The 17067-nt window shown below is 45.4% G+C and overlaps 2 protein-coding genes across 4 annotated transcripts; one reads left to right on the top strand and one right to left on the bottom strand.

The window, feature by feature from the left end:
• The first annotated feature begins 4783 nt into the window (after positions 1-4783).
• On the top strand, positions 4784-10534 carry tm2d3 (TM2 domain containing 3). Of its 3 annotated transcripts, none has more exons than XM_007908922.2 (6): positions 4784-4873; positions 5052-5150; positions 6122-6279; positions 6647-6821; positions 7968-8043; positions 9783-10534. In XM_007908922.2, the coding sequence occupies exons 1-6, from the start codon at positions 4804-4806 to the stop codon at positions 9946-9948; spliced, it is 744 nt and encodes a 247-aa protein (XP_007907113.1). In that variant the 5' UTR covers positions 4784-4803; the 3' UTR covers positions 9949-10534. The 3 variants fall into 3 exon arrangements, with proteins under 3 accessions (XP_007907113.1, XP_007907118.1, XP_042199034.1); XM_007908927.2 differs by having other exon boundaries at positions 6125-6279; XM_042343100.1 differs by lacking the exon at positions 9783-10534 and adding an exon at positions 9608-9764.
• A 1878-nt stretch (positions 10535-12412) lies between these two features.
• larp6a (La ribonucleoprotein 6, translational regulator a) lies at positions 12413-16352 on the bottom strand. Its single transcript, XM_042343070.1, has 3 exons — positions 15981-16352; positions 15084-15279; positions 12413-14030 (listed from the first exon to the last, which is right to left on the bottom strand). Exons 1-3 carry the CDS (start codon positions 16181-16183, stop codon positions 12954-12956), a joined length of 1476 nt encoding a protein of 491 aa, XP_042199004.1. The 5' UTR covers positions 16184-16352; the 3' UTR covers positions 12413-12953.
• Positions 16353-17067: the final 715 nt, after the last annotated feature.

Genomic DNA, 17067 nt, shown 5'->3' on the forward strand with positions numbered 1-17067 from the left:
TTAGTTAAGGAATGCCATAATATTTTACCCCAATGTGTCTAATTTCCAGACTTCCTATGACAATGTACAACATGACAGACTCCTTTGCAGACTGATGTCACTGTGTTGACCCCCCAGTATTCTTTGTATATATTATGTATAATTAATAATCTGGATTTGCAGGTTGTATGCCAGTTACCTTTTGCAGCTGAGACCAAGTTAGGGGAGCTAGAGGAGGCTGAATGAGCCATAAACCCAGACTGATGCAAGATACTGTGTATAGGAAGTAAATAGAAGACACACATACTCGAAGCACATTAAATTTGCCAAGAGGGAAGCTGAGATAGACCTGATAGATCTGACTCATCCCTTACTATAGCAAAACTCTTATGCAACAGTTAACAAGGCAAATATAATGCTTGGCTACATTGTCAAATCAACTGTGTTCCGCCCTTGAAATCATACTTATTATGTACAGTGTTCTGATTGCACTTGGAGCACTGCATGGAGTTCTGGTTGCTATGATATAAAAGAGATGCCCAGGTCTCTGAGGCAATGTAGAGGAGAGCAACAAAGATGATCTCTAGTGTTGAGGAATGATTAGATAAACAAACAAGTCAAAGGGGACCTTGTAGAGGTTTGTAAGATGCTAAATGGGAACGTAAACTCACAACAATACTTTCAGATTTACCAACGCAGGAAAACAAGGGGGAAAAAGGTCAGGCTTGTGAAGAGCAATTTCAGATCAGACACTAGTAAGTATGTTTTTAATAAGGTTGAATCAATAAATAGAACTGGTTACCGGGAATGGTGATAAAGGTCAGGATACGTTCTGGAAGGATGAGATCAAATGGACTAAGTGGCCTTCCTCATCCAAACCTCTCATGATCTTATAACACTTGCACTTGATATAGCATCTTATCACGTTAAGACATCTCAAAGTGCTTCACAGAATTTTACTGTGCTGTAGGACTGTGTATTTGGAGGCGAAGTGGCAGCCAATTTGTGCACAGCAAAACCCTACAAACAGCTATGAAGTGAAAAGCCTATTTTAGCCTATTTTATTTGGGCAATTGTTGGCCAGGACATCTAGTATCATGCGACACATAGACACTCATGTTCATGATCTACATACTTACACACACACACACGCACCCCAACAGGTAGTGAGACTCATCAGTGTCAGGTGAAACAAAAGCAAATTCTAATAAACTGTAACACACTCCCCCTCCTGTCTGAAGGAATAATTTATCTCTTCTGGGGAAAGGAAAACATTATCTTCCAGTTTGAATAAAAGATATTTCACTGAATCTGCAATTGCTGTTTTATAAATTTATAAATCCCTGCAGCAGTTAAACATTCTGCACATTTACTCTTGCGTCATTTACACCAGATGCTACTTAAAGTGTCACTGGAAATGAGGCAAAAGACCCTTCAAAGCCACGCATTCAAAATTGTGACCCTTTTCTCCTGTTCATGCCCTCTGCTCTTCTGACTCTGGTTTATTGCTTGTTCCCTCTGTCCTGCCATTGGTGGCCAAGCTATACCCCTGCCCACTATCTGTCTTTTCAACCGTTCTTTTAGTCAAAATTCTTAAGGGGCTTTTCTTTCTCCATAGATGCTGTCTGACCTGCTGAGTGTTCCCAGTGACTTCTATTTTTGTTTCAGATTTCCAGCAGCTGCAGTATTTTGTGTTTTGGTTTCTTTATGGGGTTAGTTTTCTCCAGGGGCATAATGGAAATGAGGAAGGATTTGAGACAGGTAAGGAGACAGATAATAGGAATGGCCTGTTCACTGAATGACCATTGACCTCAGAGATGACAAGGCCATGTCTAATGCCAAAGTGGGCAGATATGGAGGGAGAAATTATGTGGAAGTTGACATTGGAGGAGGACAGAAGAGCAGAGAAATCAGAGGAAACAAGGCAGGAAAAGCCAAAGAATGTATAGGTAAAGACAGCAAAAATAAGAAGGCTGAGTGAGGAGAGGAGGAGAAAGTTTCATCTTGTAGGCTTGGAAGGGCAGAGGATAATAAGGATCTTGAAAGAGAGGTGGGAAGGGGCAATAACAATAACAAAGTGCTCAGAAAGTGTGAGTAAATACTGGCCTAGATACAAATTGTCATTGTCATAGGGTACTTAATTCTACTCAAGAGTATGTAATCTCCATCTGTCAGGTCATCTGCACTAACCAGCCTTTTGAACACGTGAGTTAAAACAAAGTGAGAGTCAAAATCAGCCTCTGTAGCCCTTAATCTTACCTTCACATTCTAGGAGAAAAGACGTGAGGAGACTGGGGCAGACATCCTCAAGCACAGAGCAAAACACGCAGAAAGCATTGGGACCTTTCAAAGCCAAACAGTCTAGAAACACTTCAGCTCTTTTATTCCTGCATTGATGGAAGAGGATTTCCTTGTACTCTACCGGGGAGAAGACCTTGTTGCAGACCAAGTAGGGAAGGATTTCGCTCACGTCGAGCTCCCTGACTATTCTCTGGCGATGGTTCTTGAGCAGGGCAGTGGTCTTCCCGTGCCACTCTATCTTGCTGCTTTTCCAGTTGGGTTTGGTGCAGTTTGTGAGCCAGGAGAGAGTTGTTCTGCGCAACATTCTCTCCCTCAGCAGTGAGATCAAGATCTCTTCTTCCCTTTTGGCAAAATACTGCTCAGCAAATAAAATGCCCATCGTTCGATGATGTAGGACCCAAATTCATGGTGAATTTCCTTGCGGTAAACTCTCTGATGCAAACAAAAGCAAGAGCAGCGAGGGACAGTAAGGTCGTTTTGCACTCAGCAACATAAGAGGATTGTTACAATTAGGGATTTTCAGTGATCCTCACTCCCCGTTGATTGATTGAGTCTAATTTATCACAACAAGCGACTTAAATGACGGCTGGTCATTGCCTGCGCCTTGATTATCCAATGGTGCCATATGTTGCAGCAAGGAAAGTGTTGCCAACTGGACCGCAGTGAAATTCAAAGGTCTCTGACAAACCCTATGCTGAGTGCCCTCATCACATGAGATTCTTTGGCGAATGAAAAGGACATGGAATGCTACAGTACAAAAACAGGCCATTCAGCCCTCCAAACCTGCATTGGAGCTTTTCCTAAATTTAGGGCTGAGATCTGAAAATATATATTTTTTGCACAGCAGGTTGTTTAAAATGTGACACGCACTTCCCTACAAGGCCGTAGAGGTAAAATTAGGTGTGGTGTTCAAAAGGGAGATAGATAGATAGATACTGGGAAAGCAAGGATGTTAAAGAGTATGGAGAAAAGTTGAAGAAATGGGATGAAAGGCATGATCTGATAAACATGGACTGAATGGGCTCTTCCTGTACCTATTTTTCTATTTATCCTATTATAACCTTTGAAAATCTTAACAATTTCTTATCGGCCACCTCTCAAGCTTCTCAGGTCTAGTCAAAAAGTTGTAATTTTTCAAAACTCTTATCCCTGGTACAACAAAAATTACATTTGTATAGCCTTTCATGTCAGGAGGACTTCCCAAGGCAACATCCATGATTCAGCACTAGCACGGTTTCAAATGCTTTTATATCCTTTCTATAAATGGAAAGCCCAAAACTATCCACAATACTCCAAGAAGTTTAGTTCTTTCAGCATTATATCCTTGTTTTTATTTTCAGTTTTCTTTGTGTTTTATTTTCTGGGTATAAAATATTTTGGCCTTAAAACAATTGCGCTGACGCATTTGGTGATGTGTTTCTGCACACCTCCGTTCCTCAACACCATTTAAAATATTGCCTATTGTGTTTTATTTCCTTATTCTTCCAAAATGCACTTCTTCACATTGTCTAATACTGAAATTGCTGCCTATCTACCACCCGGTTAGCCTATATATAATAAACTCCTCAACCCTGACTTGACTTCTTGTCACCAGCACTTAACCAGGGTGACCACACGTCACGATGTCTGGGAACGGGCCCCGGATGAGGTACTGTGCCCCTGGCTCGGCCAAATTTGCCCCGACTTGAGTTCAGCCGCAAACTGAACAAGAACAATACAGAGAAATACAACACAGAGAAATACAGACATTAATCCAACAAGCAAATAAATCCAACAAGCTTGTCAGGAAACGTGAATTGTGGTGAGTTCCATTTTTTTTATATGTTTATGGTCACCCTGATTGAAGTCACGAGGTTTCCAATATCCCGGCCGGATTTAATTATGCCTAACTCATCGCTCATACGTATGCGTAACTCATACACCTGCTTAACTCATCGCTCCAGATAACTCGTCACTGAGCCCTTTTCCCTTGGAGTGATGAGTGATCGGGAGTTACTGTAGGTCCTCTGGCAATCTTTTACGATCTTCATTGCCATTTGTTGTGCCTCCGATTTGGCGTCAGTCGCTGCACTGTGGGTGGTCTTCGTGGTGTTACTGTGCACAAATCTGGCAGCTGAGTTTACATGGAAAATACAGTCACTACACTCACAGTGACCCTCTGACCCGCCCTCTGTGCTCTGTGATTGGCTGTTTGCTCTGTGATTGGCTGTTCCCTCTGTGCTCTGTGATTGACTGTTCCCTCTATGCTCTGTGATTGGCTGTCCCCTTCCGCGCTCTGCGATTGGCTGTCCCCCCTCCGCGCTCTGCGATTGGCTGTCCCCCCCTCCGCGCTCTGCGATTGGCTGTCCCCCCTCCGCGCTCTGCGATTGGCTGTCCCCCCTCCGCGCTCTGCGATTGGCTGTCCCCCCTCCGCGCTCTGCGATTGGCTGTCCCCACCTCCGCGCTCTGCGATTGGCTGCCCCCCACTCCGCGCTCTGTGATTGGTCTGCTGTCGGGAGAGCGGTGCCGGGTTAGGGGTCAGCGATGGCGGCGGTGTCGAGAAGCTTTGAGCTTTTTCTCTTCGTGTCGCAGCTGCACGCGCTGTTGGGCGGCGGTGAGTACCTCCTCGGCGACGGGAAAGGGGGACTCGAGGCGGAGAGTTCGCGCGGACCGGGACCTCGGCTCTGCTACAAAGGCACAGAGGGGGAGAGGGGAGTGTCCGCAGTGTTAGGGGCTGTTTGACTCCAGTGGAGGAGGGGAGAGTCACTTTCAGTGTTAATGTTCCTCTGCAGACTCCTTCAGCACTAAGGATCCCAACCGAGGGCTCTCGGCTGAAAGCTCTTTGCTTCCAACCACCATTCTGAACACTACACCTAGTACTTTGCCGGCAGGTAAATAACCACACCGTGTGTTGACTAGAAATATGTCTCCCGCTGTTTTTTCAAAAACAAAAAAAAAAACCGTTCCCCGATTAATCGTCGATTAATCACGCGGAATAATTAGAATCCCCGTCCTCGCGTCTTGCCTCGCGAGCGAGGGGACCTGGGTTCCATTCCCAGCCAGGGGACGTGCTGGGCGAGTTTCCTTACTCTGCACAACTCTTTTTACCTGTTAGGAAGTCGAAACCTGGTTGTTAGTCGATTTGGTGGATAATAATAATAATAATAATCCTCGCATTTGATATAGCGCTTTTCACGTCGGGAGGACGTCCCAAAGCGCTTCACAGAACACACTGTAAAGTGAATTGACTGTATATTTGTGGGCGAACGCGGCAGCCAATTGCGCACAGCAATGTCCCACAAACAGTCATAGATTGAAAATGACCAATTTATTATTGTTTTTGGTTTTGGAGGGATTATTATTAGGCTCTGTGTGGAGTAAGGAAACTTGCCCAAGGTTTGGCCCTCTGCCTGGAATTGAACTCAGGTCTCTCACTTGCAAAGCGAGTGCTCTAACCACTGAGCTACAGGACTCCACAATGAGAGCAAGTGGGTGACTTTTCCGGGGGTAATAACTCCTTCAAAAAAAAAATCTGGGCACTCAGTCCACGACTGTTTGTGGGGCACAAACTTTGTGCAATTAGCTGCCTTGTTTTTCCCACGATAAAGTACAGTCAATTCACTTTACCGTATATTCTCCTCACAGTAGATACTTCTTCAGTATCTCAAAGACGTGATAAAGTGCTTTATCAAATGCAAGGGATTATTATTATTATATTGCGCCTTTCATGTTGGGATGGTGTCTCAAAGGGCAGAATAACGTGGTCGGAGATTGGAAGATGTGGAATTAGCTGACTAGAGAGAATGGCCCCTTAAGTTCTTAGACACAAGATGGTAATTGCCCCTGATTTTTTTTCCCCCAGCAGTGAGCACGGTGTCATCTCACCTACCAGACTGTCCCAGTGCTGGACTCTGCAGCAAGTTGCCTGCATCCTGTATGACTTGTGAGATGCATAACAAGTGTGTGTATGGCAAAGATGCAACATTTAATTGCACAACAAAGCCAGGAGTACAGTGTGTAGTAAGTAGCAATTGTGGACAAATTGTTTATTGTAATTTAAGAATCATCTGATATCAGTTATTTGTGTCTAGCTTTCACTTTCCAATATTTCAAAAATGTCAGTGATGTAAAATTTACATTACCCTTTGCTTGATGAATTGTCCATTTTAATTTCCATGGTGCTGTTAAATATTTAATTTTGAAAAGTAATCACTTACTATTTTTAAGAGGTTTCCATTCCTCTGAATTGCCCTGCAACCAGGCTGCAGATTCTAAGGTCTCTGCCATGCTGTACTTGGACATACAGCTGCAACTTGCCTTGTTCCTTTTTGTGAGGAAGAACAGTAAACTCGTATATAAACATATACTTTTCCATTCTCATGTCCAGGATGAGAATAAAGTGGATCAGAAATTTTTCCAAATAACCATGATCTGTCGATTTTGTTGGCAACTACCACCCACTGAATACAATTGCACAAACTTGAAAATCTGCAAGACAGTTCAATGTCCTCGTGAATATTACATTTCCAACTGTACCGTTCTACCCCATGTCCATTGTTTGGGTAAGTTGTCTTTCAGTGACATTTTTCAGTTGTAATCAATCAGCAGGGGTTGCTGATATTGTCAAGCAAGTGCAGCCCTGAAGGGACTTTCCTGTCACTTCTTTGCTAAACAAGTTCTCTATGTCGCAGGAGTTGCACATGAAAATGTCACCGTTTAGTGTTAGAGATCAGTCCTGCACTGGGAAGAGGGTAGAATGCATATCTGCAGGAGTCACTGGGCGATGAATGGGGAAAATTAGCCTAAAATTCATACTCTCCCAGTCCAAGGGGCGCCAATGCCAGTTGTTGTTGTTTTTGTTGGGGGTGTGTGTTTATGTGTGTGGGTGGTCTTTGTAGGACTGGGGAGCAACTAGGAGCATGGATTCTTCCCACTCAGCTCCTGTTAATCCTGCAAGCCAAAGCTCTAGAATAGAGTGGCTGTAGCTGGTCAAGCAGCTAAACAGTTTTAGCTAGTTAAACTTCAGTGGCATCACCCCCCCCCACCCCACCCCAGCCTTACCAACTTGCAACTAATGCTCCTCGTATCCCATCGGGGAGCGATAGTGCATACGACTCCTGGAAATTTTCTGTGTGCAAGTGGCATACATAGCATAGAACCATAGAATTATACAGCACAGAAGGAGGTCATTCGTCCCATCATGTCTGTACCGCTCTTTTAAAAGAGCTAACCAAATCAATACCACTCACCTGCTCTCCTCAGCCCTGCAAACTTGTTCTCCCCAAAGAATTATCTTAAAATTATCTAAGTATATGTGGAACTCTATCTAGTTTAAGCATGGCGATGTGTTTTTGTATGTATTTATAGATACCCGACTGAAGGGAAAGAAAAAATTGTACCTGACATGTTCCCACTCAGTAGATGTATTTTTACTCTGGGCAGTGGTTTCACCTCCTGAGCAGTTGGTCTGTTTTTACTATCTAATGAATCTGAGCAGATTATCTTGAGTGACAAATTATGAGCAGAGTATTTGTGTTGTAACTTCACAATAATGTTTAGTTCATTTTTAAAAAAAGACACTGTAGCTCAAAATAATCCACGTAATGTTCCATGGGCAGGAGACCTGGAAATCTGAATAAATGACAAAAGAGTGGAAAATAATCCAGTTCTGAATTTCAGGTCCCAATTAATCTTGTTTTTGTGCCTAGGGTATCGGGAGTTCCAAAAGAAAATGTATTGCAATTTGACAGGGGGCTACAAATGGTCAACCGCACTGGCTCTAAGGTATGTTTTTTTTTAAAAAGCACTCCATTTCCCTTTATCTGGTGTTCCTCTCCTTGCACCATCCATGGCTGAGAGGTAAGATAAATATACGCTTGTTAGAGGCTGGGAGCAGCATGCATCCCACATCATTGTTACCTTACAGCTGTTTGCCTGTCATTGTGAGCTTGAGATTTCCAAAAGGTAACCCATGCCATGGTAGATATTGTAACGGGATAATAACTGGATAGCTGAATATACTTGAACTGACACTGATATAGTTGGAATTCTGCCCAGTTTCACATGCTGGGTGCTACCACAGATCTTGTGAAAGTACTTTATTTGTTTCTCTTTTGCTATTTTACCCGTTGTTTTACATTATGCTTTAGTGTTTTAGCTATAGTTTAGTCCGAACCAGTTGCACAATTCCATTATCTGTTCATCTGCTTCTCTCTTTCTCTCTCTCTGAGCAGTGGGGGAAAGCTGTTTCTTTAGCAAATACACTGACTCTCTGCACCTATAAGAGGTGACAGAGAGTGGTTGGTAATAGTCTGTTAGAGCCTTGAGACAAGAATGTGAAAGTTGTTGCTTTAATTCGTGCATCGTTTGCTCTAAAATAGAGGCACTACTTTTGCTTTGGTCTGTTATTGTTCTAGGCATCCAATTCAAATATGCATTCTTTATATAAAAGAACAAATTATAATTTTGTTTAGCACTTATCATGTGGAAACAGCTATTCTCAGGCGCTGACAGCATCAGCATCCAAGGCTGCACTCTCCACCTCTCAAAGCCAGTCAGGAACCTCGGGGTTCTGTTCGACCCTGAGCTGTCCTTTCTCCCTCATATCCGCGCCACAACTGGCACCGCCTTCCATTACCTCCGGAATGTCGCCAGACTACGGCACTACCTCACCCCTCACGCTGCTGAAACTCTGGTCCACGCATTTATCCCCTCAAGGCTGGACTATGGGAACTCTCTCCTCGCCGGCCTTCCCGGCACCTCCCTCCACACTGCAGGTCATTCAGAACTCTGCAGCTCGTGTACTGTCCCGCACCAGGCTTCGGGAACACATGACTCCCACCCTCGCTCGCCTCCACTGGCTCCCCATCCCCCAGAGGATCGAATTCAAGATCCTCACCCTCATCTACAAGGCCATTCACGGCCTTGCTCCCTCCTACCTCTCCGACCTACTATCCCCCTACCTATCTGCCCGTACCCTCCGTTCCTCTGGCTCCGGTCTGCTCCACATCCCCCGCCCCAACCGCCCTACCATCGGTGGCCGGGCCTTCAGCCTCTCAGCCCCTAGGCTCTGGAACTCTATCCCCCAGTGCCTTCGCCGCCTCCTCCCTTTCCTCCTTCAAGGCTGGTCTCAAGACCTTTCTCTTTGACCGTGACTTCAGCTCCCCTCTCGACTCTCTACCCCCTCCTCGCTCCCTCCCTTCCCTCACCCTGACCATTCTCCCCCTTGCTCGGGTCCTGACCTAACTGTACAGCGCCTTGGGACGTCCTCCCGACGTGAAAGGCGCTCAATAAATGGAATCTTGTTGTTGTTGTTCATCTTTGATGACTGTTTTTATCGGCTTTGCAGCAGCCGTTTGCATGAGAAGGGTCCCACAAACAGCGATGAGATGAATTTACTTGGAAGATTGTTGGCCCGAAAAGCCAGAGTGAGCACAGCTAACACCTCTCCTGAGTATCTATATGTCAATTTACGCAGATTATAAACTTCCTTCTTACTTACATTGGCGCTTTTTAATTTACAGCATCACACTGGGTGGCTTTGGAGCAGATCGTTTCTATTTGGGCCAGTGGAAGGAGGGTCTCGGCAAACTCTTCAGCTTCGGAGGCCTTGGAATCTGGACCTTAATAGATGTGCTGCTGATCGGCATTGGATATGTGGGTCCTGCGGATGGTTCTTTGTATATTTGATCTGAAAATCAGGCCTTGCCTGCATTGACTGAATTTTATACATTTTCTTTAGCCAGAAGACAGCACCAAACAGAACTGTGAATGTGGTTGCTGATGGGGGAAGATTGCTTGTGTATCTCACAGCTGCTGCTTAATGTGTACAGTATCTGTACTGAGCATTTTTGCCTTGACTTGCTAAGGTAATAAGGAATTGTATGAACATTGTATCAGATCACATTTTTTCAGTTATGTGCAGCCAAAAGTCAGTGAAGTGTCGAGTAGCCTTATTTTCACCCATTGCATTGGTTTCTTCAGACACTGTCGAGGTGAAATAATTTACAACCACTGTAAAATATCTCTGCACTGCTGTTGGGATCTTGGAAGGAACGTTGGATGCATGAAATGGGAGTAGATTCTGAAAATCTTTTAGTAGCAGATTAAGAATGAACTAAGTTGGGGAAAGGACTTTGGTAGGAATGATGGTGGCAGCTGTCAAGGTGCTTACAGTACTGGGATTAGAATGGCGACTGGGCTGCTTGCAAAACTGCTCAATTAACTTATTGTGGAATCCTGTAGCAAATGAGACCTGGATTCGATTGCTGGCAGGGCAAAATGTTGGGCAAGTTTCCTTACTCCACATGCCTCTGTTAAGATAGCAGTAAGTAGGAACCCAGTTGTTAGCCATTGGCGGATCGCTTTTCTGGGGGTAATAATTCTTTCAAAAAAAGATTTGGTTACTCAATTCGCAACTGTTTGTGGAACACTACTGTGTACAGTTGGCTGCTGCGTTTCGCCCACAAAATATACAGTCAATTCACTTTTACAGTATATTCTAAAGTGCTTTGAGATGTCTCAAAGACATGTTAATGTGCTGCTATATAAAAATGCAACGATTGTTATTATTCACTGGAATCTTAATCTCACAAAAGAACAAGTTGTATGTCAGGTAAGAGCTGGGGACAAATGGGACAAGGTTGGATATGGCAGGATAAATGCAGGCGCGTGTGTGTAAGTGGCAGGTCATTTTATGCTGGAACATTGGCAAGTGAATCAGAACCAATGTAGTTTATTATGTAACATATTAAGTCATTTCACTTTGTCAACCTCCTCTTGGAGATATGATCTCCAGTCCTGATCTATGATGCAAAGGTGGATGATATTTTTGGAATGCTATGCTAGGCCCAATTCATGCAATCCCCCCAATTTCTGAGCCGAGGCACTTGCTCCGGAGATGAGACTGATTTGGTACAAAAGGGCGATCTGAGTTGTACTCGAGGCAAATGAGGCGGCAGTGCTAGTTAGCTCAGTTTCCCCCCTTTAGGAGGGAAACAAAATAAGAGGATCCCGCTTCTGGTGATGTTCATGCCCACTATTGGAAGGTGTACAGTGAGAATATTGGATGCTTAAGCATTGAGCTCCATCATAATAATGAGCTCCCCTTCCTGGTGAATAGGCTTCTAACACTCACTGCAGTATGCTTGAAGGATAGGTACCGTAAAAATAAGTGGATAATGTGGGATTCTAACCACACAATCCAGTTGGATTTCCTTTGCTAATGCACCTCACCTGCAGTACAAATTTAAGGTTTAAGCCCTCAGTCTGGTGATTGGTGTTAGGCCAATATCAAAGTAGCAGGTATGTGAGCTACCATCCAACATTGTGTTGCATCATTCAGGATGTAATGTAAACTTGCCACCTGGAACTTAATTCAGTGCAGCAAAGTGTGACTTCAAGTAACGTTGCTGGCTGACGTGCTTTACTTTGCACACCTCCTGAGGTCAAGCTCTGTTCCTATAAGAGGTTAGCAATAAAATGTCCTCATGAGTATGATTACAAGGAATTTAAAACATTGCTCCACTTCTGCTTTGGGTGGAAAGTTTTTTTGAGTTGTTGTGGGCTGTGTACAATGGTAACCTAATGTATATGGGGGAAGTATTTTCAGTGCTTGGACAGTAAGATGCAAATCGTTATACCTCTATCTGTATGAAGTTTGATTGTAAATATGAAAATAAAATGTCAGTGTATCAACATTTTGAGTTTCCATTTAAATTTCCATCTAAAGAAGCAAGCTCTGATTTTAACTCCTTCAATTCAGCTGTGCAATTTGAAACCATACTGTGTTCTATTCATTTGAATGGAAAAGCAAGAAAACGTGGAGGGGTGTTCAAACAATTCAGGGAGAATGAACTGTGCAAGTGAAGGTGATCGTTCTATGCAAAAGGACAAATAATTTAAAGTAGCGTTCATGTCATGAACCCATTATGCCTAATAAAAACTAACCTGTTACTATGTATTGGATTTAGGTGGCTTCTGGGTCAGGGGTAGGAAAGCATTGCCCCATTTAATTTGTGAACTAAGTACAGTATTACAAAGTATTATTAGTGACAAATGCAAGTGAAGTAAAAGTTAGTAAAAGTTGTAAATTATCTACCCCAGCTGTTAAGTTGGGAGTGTCTGCACAGTAAGTGCACATAACAAAACAGGATGACATCACTGCTATATGTTTTTATTTGCATCATAGCAACAATTTGGTCTGAATGAACAAATATCAGCGCTTCACTCTGAATAATACTTCCCTTTCTATAAGGTCAATGATAACACAGTAAGTAACTCAATGCCCCTAACTTGCAATAAACCAATGTAAGTTCATAAAGAAACAAGGCAGCTAGCAGCTTGCTACAATATCTCATAGCTACCCTAATGAGTATTTCACAATTAGGCTGTTCCCATCACTGTACAATTGGTATGTAAATCATAAAACTGCTTCGCTTACCTGGCATAGCAAAAAAAAGTGTATAGTTCATACATTCTTAGAAAAAAAGCTAATACAAAAACACAGGGTTCAGCTGCTTTGCCAGCATTACATCAAAACATAACTTCACAGATATACTACTACCTAAACTCAAATCATACAACTCAGTCATTTAAAATTTGGTCTCATTTTAAATGGTCCTCACAGACCAGGTCCACAAAGCAGAACCAAGTCATTCTTGGAGCAAGTTACAACAGGGAACAGATGTCTTTATTCAGATGACAAGTGGCTTGCCCCTTTCACCACCGATTTGGAATCCTTTTGTACCATCAGGACCTCTAGGCAACCTCACTACTCCTGGAGGAAGTCCGCCAGCATTCAGGATTTTCCGTGAAAGCATCGGGCTCCCTGTGGGACTATTCTCATGGGACACTGCCTGAGCCTGTCTTCGTCTCTGCACCCATGGGCTCCCACATGGTGGTGTGCTGCTGTCGGACGAATAATCCACCCAGTTCCTGCCAAGATCAGGACTTGTACTAGGACTGAGTTTTGTATCTGCCGTGAGTGGTGATTTCCTTACAAGCAGGTTTTTCCGCTGTACTGAGGGGCTGGATCGGGGACTGTTCCAGGGACTGGAACGAGGAGATGCATTGGGGCTCAAGTGATTGTTGTAAGTGTTGGGACTCAGCTTGTTGTTGGGTTTCAGCTTGCGCCCAAGCATGGGAGAGGTGGGGTTGCTGTCGGGTTCAGATGAACTGCATGGAGAAGAATCCTCAGCACCAAACTGCAGCTCTTCCACTCGCTTGTTCAAAGATTTGTTTTTGGAGCTAGCCTTCCCGGTGTCCTCCTTGTCTCGAACAGCTTTCTTCTTTGGTGGCTTCATGCCGATCAGCACAACTTTCATGCCATCGTCTTCTGTCGGTTTTCCCAGTGACTCATGTGCTTCAATTGCAGCTTCTACATCTTCAAACTCCACGATTACACTTTCTTTGGTTCCCAGCTGTGAGTACCGGTTGCTAAGCCTCTTCACATCTGGAGGAAGGTCCTTCCCGGGCTTCAGAATACGCACCGAAGAGATAGTACCAAAGAGGCCAAAGATCTTAAGCAGATATTCCATAATTCTCTCTTGTAAACCACTGTTTTCAGGCTCTGTGTTGTGGTTCAGCGCCTGTAATTCTGGGCACTTTTGCATGTCATACACCAGCAACATCCGACTAGGAAGGTTTTCACTGGGGAACACAGGAACTGCCACCTTTCGCCGCACTTTCCTGCCTTCTTCATTCAGCTCTAGTGTCTCCGACAGCTTTAGAGCATGTGCAGTGGTCCGCCAATCACGCGTCAGGTGCTTCACCTGAAGGACATTTAAAATGGGAACAATCAAGGGAACAACTTGGAAACGATCACCATTACCCCCCGCACAACTGATACGGACAAATATTAATATTAAATCTACTTCATATTCTTAAAATTATCTTAGGCTTTTAACAAATTAAACTTAGGACAACTGAATAAAATGGTCGAGCAAAAAAAAAAATAAAGGACATCCATCAACCATCCAAATCAAGAGCAGATGGCGATCATTTCTTTCCCTGTTGAGATCACTGAACGGCTGGTTTGAATTCTGGGCAATGCTCAGTTTGCTGGTCTCAGCTAGGGCTGAATTTGGGAAGCTAAATTTGCTCAGTATTCTCAAGGTTAGAGAGGGTCAGGGTTACCCTGCCTTATATATGTAGGGCAGTTAGCTGAGGAAATGAAGTGGTCAGCCAACATTCACTGTCAAGGATCATACATGAATAAACACCACTTGGATGGGGTACTCAGGCAATCATTGGGATCAGGAGCAGAGGCTTACACCAATGAGAAAAAATTACTAAACTGCTCAATTACAAATCCTTAAAAGTTTCAAGTGCACAATCCCATTGTATCCTCTATAGAAAGACACCAACACGATCTATTTACAAACACTCCCAGATGTGAATTTTAAATAGGATTACAATATATGAACCTAAAATCCTTAAAACTTTCTTCTGCTCCCCTCCCCCTACCACCATACAAAAATACTGCCTCTTCCTAACTACATCAGATAAGCTCAAAAAAATTAGGAATCAAACTTGGAACGTTCCTGGTGACTGTGTCTCATCGCAATTTACCTAATGGACCATTAGGGAGGCTGGGATCCCAAACATTACTTCACACCTCCTATTCACATTTCTCAACCCAACATTTAAGTTGTGCAACAAACTCAAGATTAAGATCTTGTGTTAAATGTAAACAATTGACTGCAGTCCTGAGCTAACCCTACAACCAACAGTCAGAGTTTAATAGCTTTAAGTGCTCCGAGACGCCGCCCGGCATGAAGGGTGCTATATAAATGCAAGTTGTTGTCGTCATCATCAATAAGTACCTTTTTGAAGGATGTCAGCAGCTTAACACTGACGTATCCCATTTTATTCCTTCTCACATGCTTCAGAAGAAATGCATCCTTTTCTAGGTTTTCGTCAGAGAGATAGTACTCAATCTGGGTAACTAGTTTTTGTATCAGCTCGGAGTCCGGTGCCTTCCAGTCACTCTCCAATTCATCCCCTTCGTTCTCAGCTCCACTGGAACACACACAACATGCAGTTTCAAATCAGAGTAAAAGACTCCAATTCCTCAGCGATTCGATGCACTGTTTCTTAATCAATTAAAAAAACCTGCTGTCGAAGCCCTAAATATTTATTCAGTTAAGAGTCCAGTCAGTCGAATCTGGAGCCTCCCTCCCTTTCTCCTTCCCCTCCCTCCGCCCCACAGGGAACAGTGCCCCGTCTGCATCTTCCTTTAATCCTTTGGAGGAAGCAGTTTACATGCACCAAGAGATGATCCAATTAATAGTGACTTCATTCCAGAAAAAAGTCAGCACTAAAAATACATGTGGTATAAAGCCCACCCCCCATCTTCCACTGCCCACCGTCGCATCTTATCCCTCACCCATTCAGGGTCCTTTCTCTCTTCCCCCCCCCCGCCTGCACACACACTCCCAGGGGGTTCTCTCTTGTCGTCGCCCCGCCCCACCCCACCCCCAGGGGGTCCCCCCTCTCTAGAGTCCTCGGTTTCTCTTACCTCCCCTTAGCGCCCTCTCTCTCTCCCCTCCCCTCCTCTTCCACCCATTCAGGGTCCTCTCTCCTCACCCCCCGCCACACCCACACACTCCCGGGGGGGGGGGCTCTCTAGAGTCCTCTCTCGCTTACCCCCACCCCCTTAGGGTCCTCTCTCTCCCTCTTACCCCCCCGCCGGTCCTCTCTCTGCCCCGGGGCGCGGGTACCTGGATTTCTCGTGACGGGCTGCTTCCTCGTCGCTGCCGTTGCCCACGGGGAGAGGCTGTGGTTCGGGGTCCTCCTCCTCCTCCTCCTCGGCCACGACTCGGATCTTCACGCGGCTGCACGAGGGAGCGGCCCCGGGTAGGAGTGGCGGGGTCCCCGGGCTGCGGGGGGGCTCGGCCTGCGGCTGGGGCTCGGGGTCAGCCATGGTGGGGCTGGCGGGCAGCGGGAGGGGGGCACTCGGCTCAGTGGGCGGCGGGAGGCCGAGGGGAGGCCGGGGACACGCACATCGCAAGCCGCGCCCGCAACCGGCCAGGAGCCGCCAGCCGCCCGGCTCCGGCTGCAGCGAGTCGAGCAGCGGCAGCGGAACCAGGGAGGCGGCGCAGCGCAGGAAGGCGCCCTGCAGCGTGGACATGGCGACCCCGCCCCGCCCGGGTCCCCCGGCACTAGAGCCGCCGCCCCGCCAATCACAGGCCGCCCCGCCCGCCAATCACAGGCCGCCCCGCCCATCACAGGCCGCCCCGCCAATCACAGGCCGCCCCGCCCGCCAATCACAGGCCGCCCCGCCCACACCGTCACGCAATACGACACCATACAACTTGTAGCCCAAAGCCAAGCCCAAAGTAGCCCAATATTAAGCGTCGCTAACACACGAGAATAACAATAATAATAATAATCCTTGCATCCGATACAGCGCCTTCTCACGCCTTCGAGACGTGACAAAGCGCTTCACAGGATGCACTGTAAAGTGAACTGACTGTACATTCTGCGGGCGAAAACGCGGCAGCCGAATGCACGCAGCAGCGTCCCCGCAAACAGTTAGGGAGCGAAGCAACCAATTAATTATTAAACCCATCACCATGCTTCACGGTATGCAAACCCGGCTGAGAATTTCATGCATTCCACATCCACACGGAAATTCCAGAGATAAGATTATTAGAATGGAATGCGCGCTCTCACTGGAGGGATGCATCCTGCTTTACCTAATTCCGGAGCGTGTTAGGTGCAGGTTGGCAAGAGTCAAGGCTTGGGGATCCCAGAGTGTGCGTTGGGGTACTCCTGGAGTCTGATCAGCTAAAATTCGGCACCCCC

This window comes from Callorhinchus milii, unplaced genomic scaffold (genome assembly GCF_018977255.1).
Source record: "Callorhinchus milii isolate IMCB2004 unplaced genomic scaffold, IMCB_Cmil_1.0 Scaffold22, whole genome shotgun sequence".
Lineage (NCBI taxonomy): Eukaryota > Metazoa > Chordata > Chondrichthyes > Chimaeriformes > Callorhinchidae > Callorhinchus > Callorhinchus milii.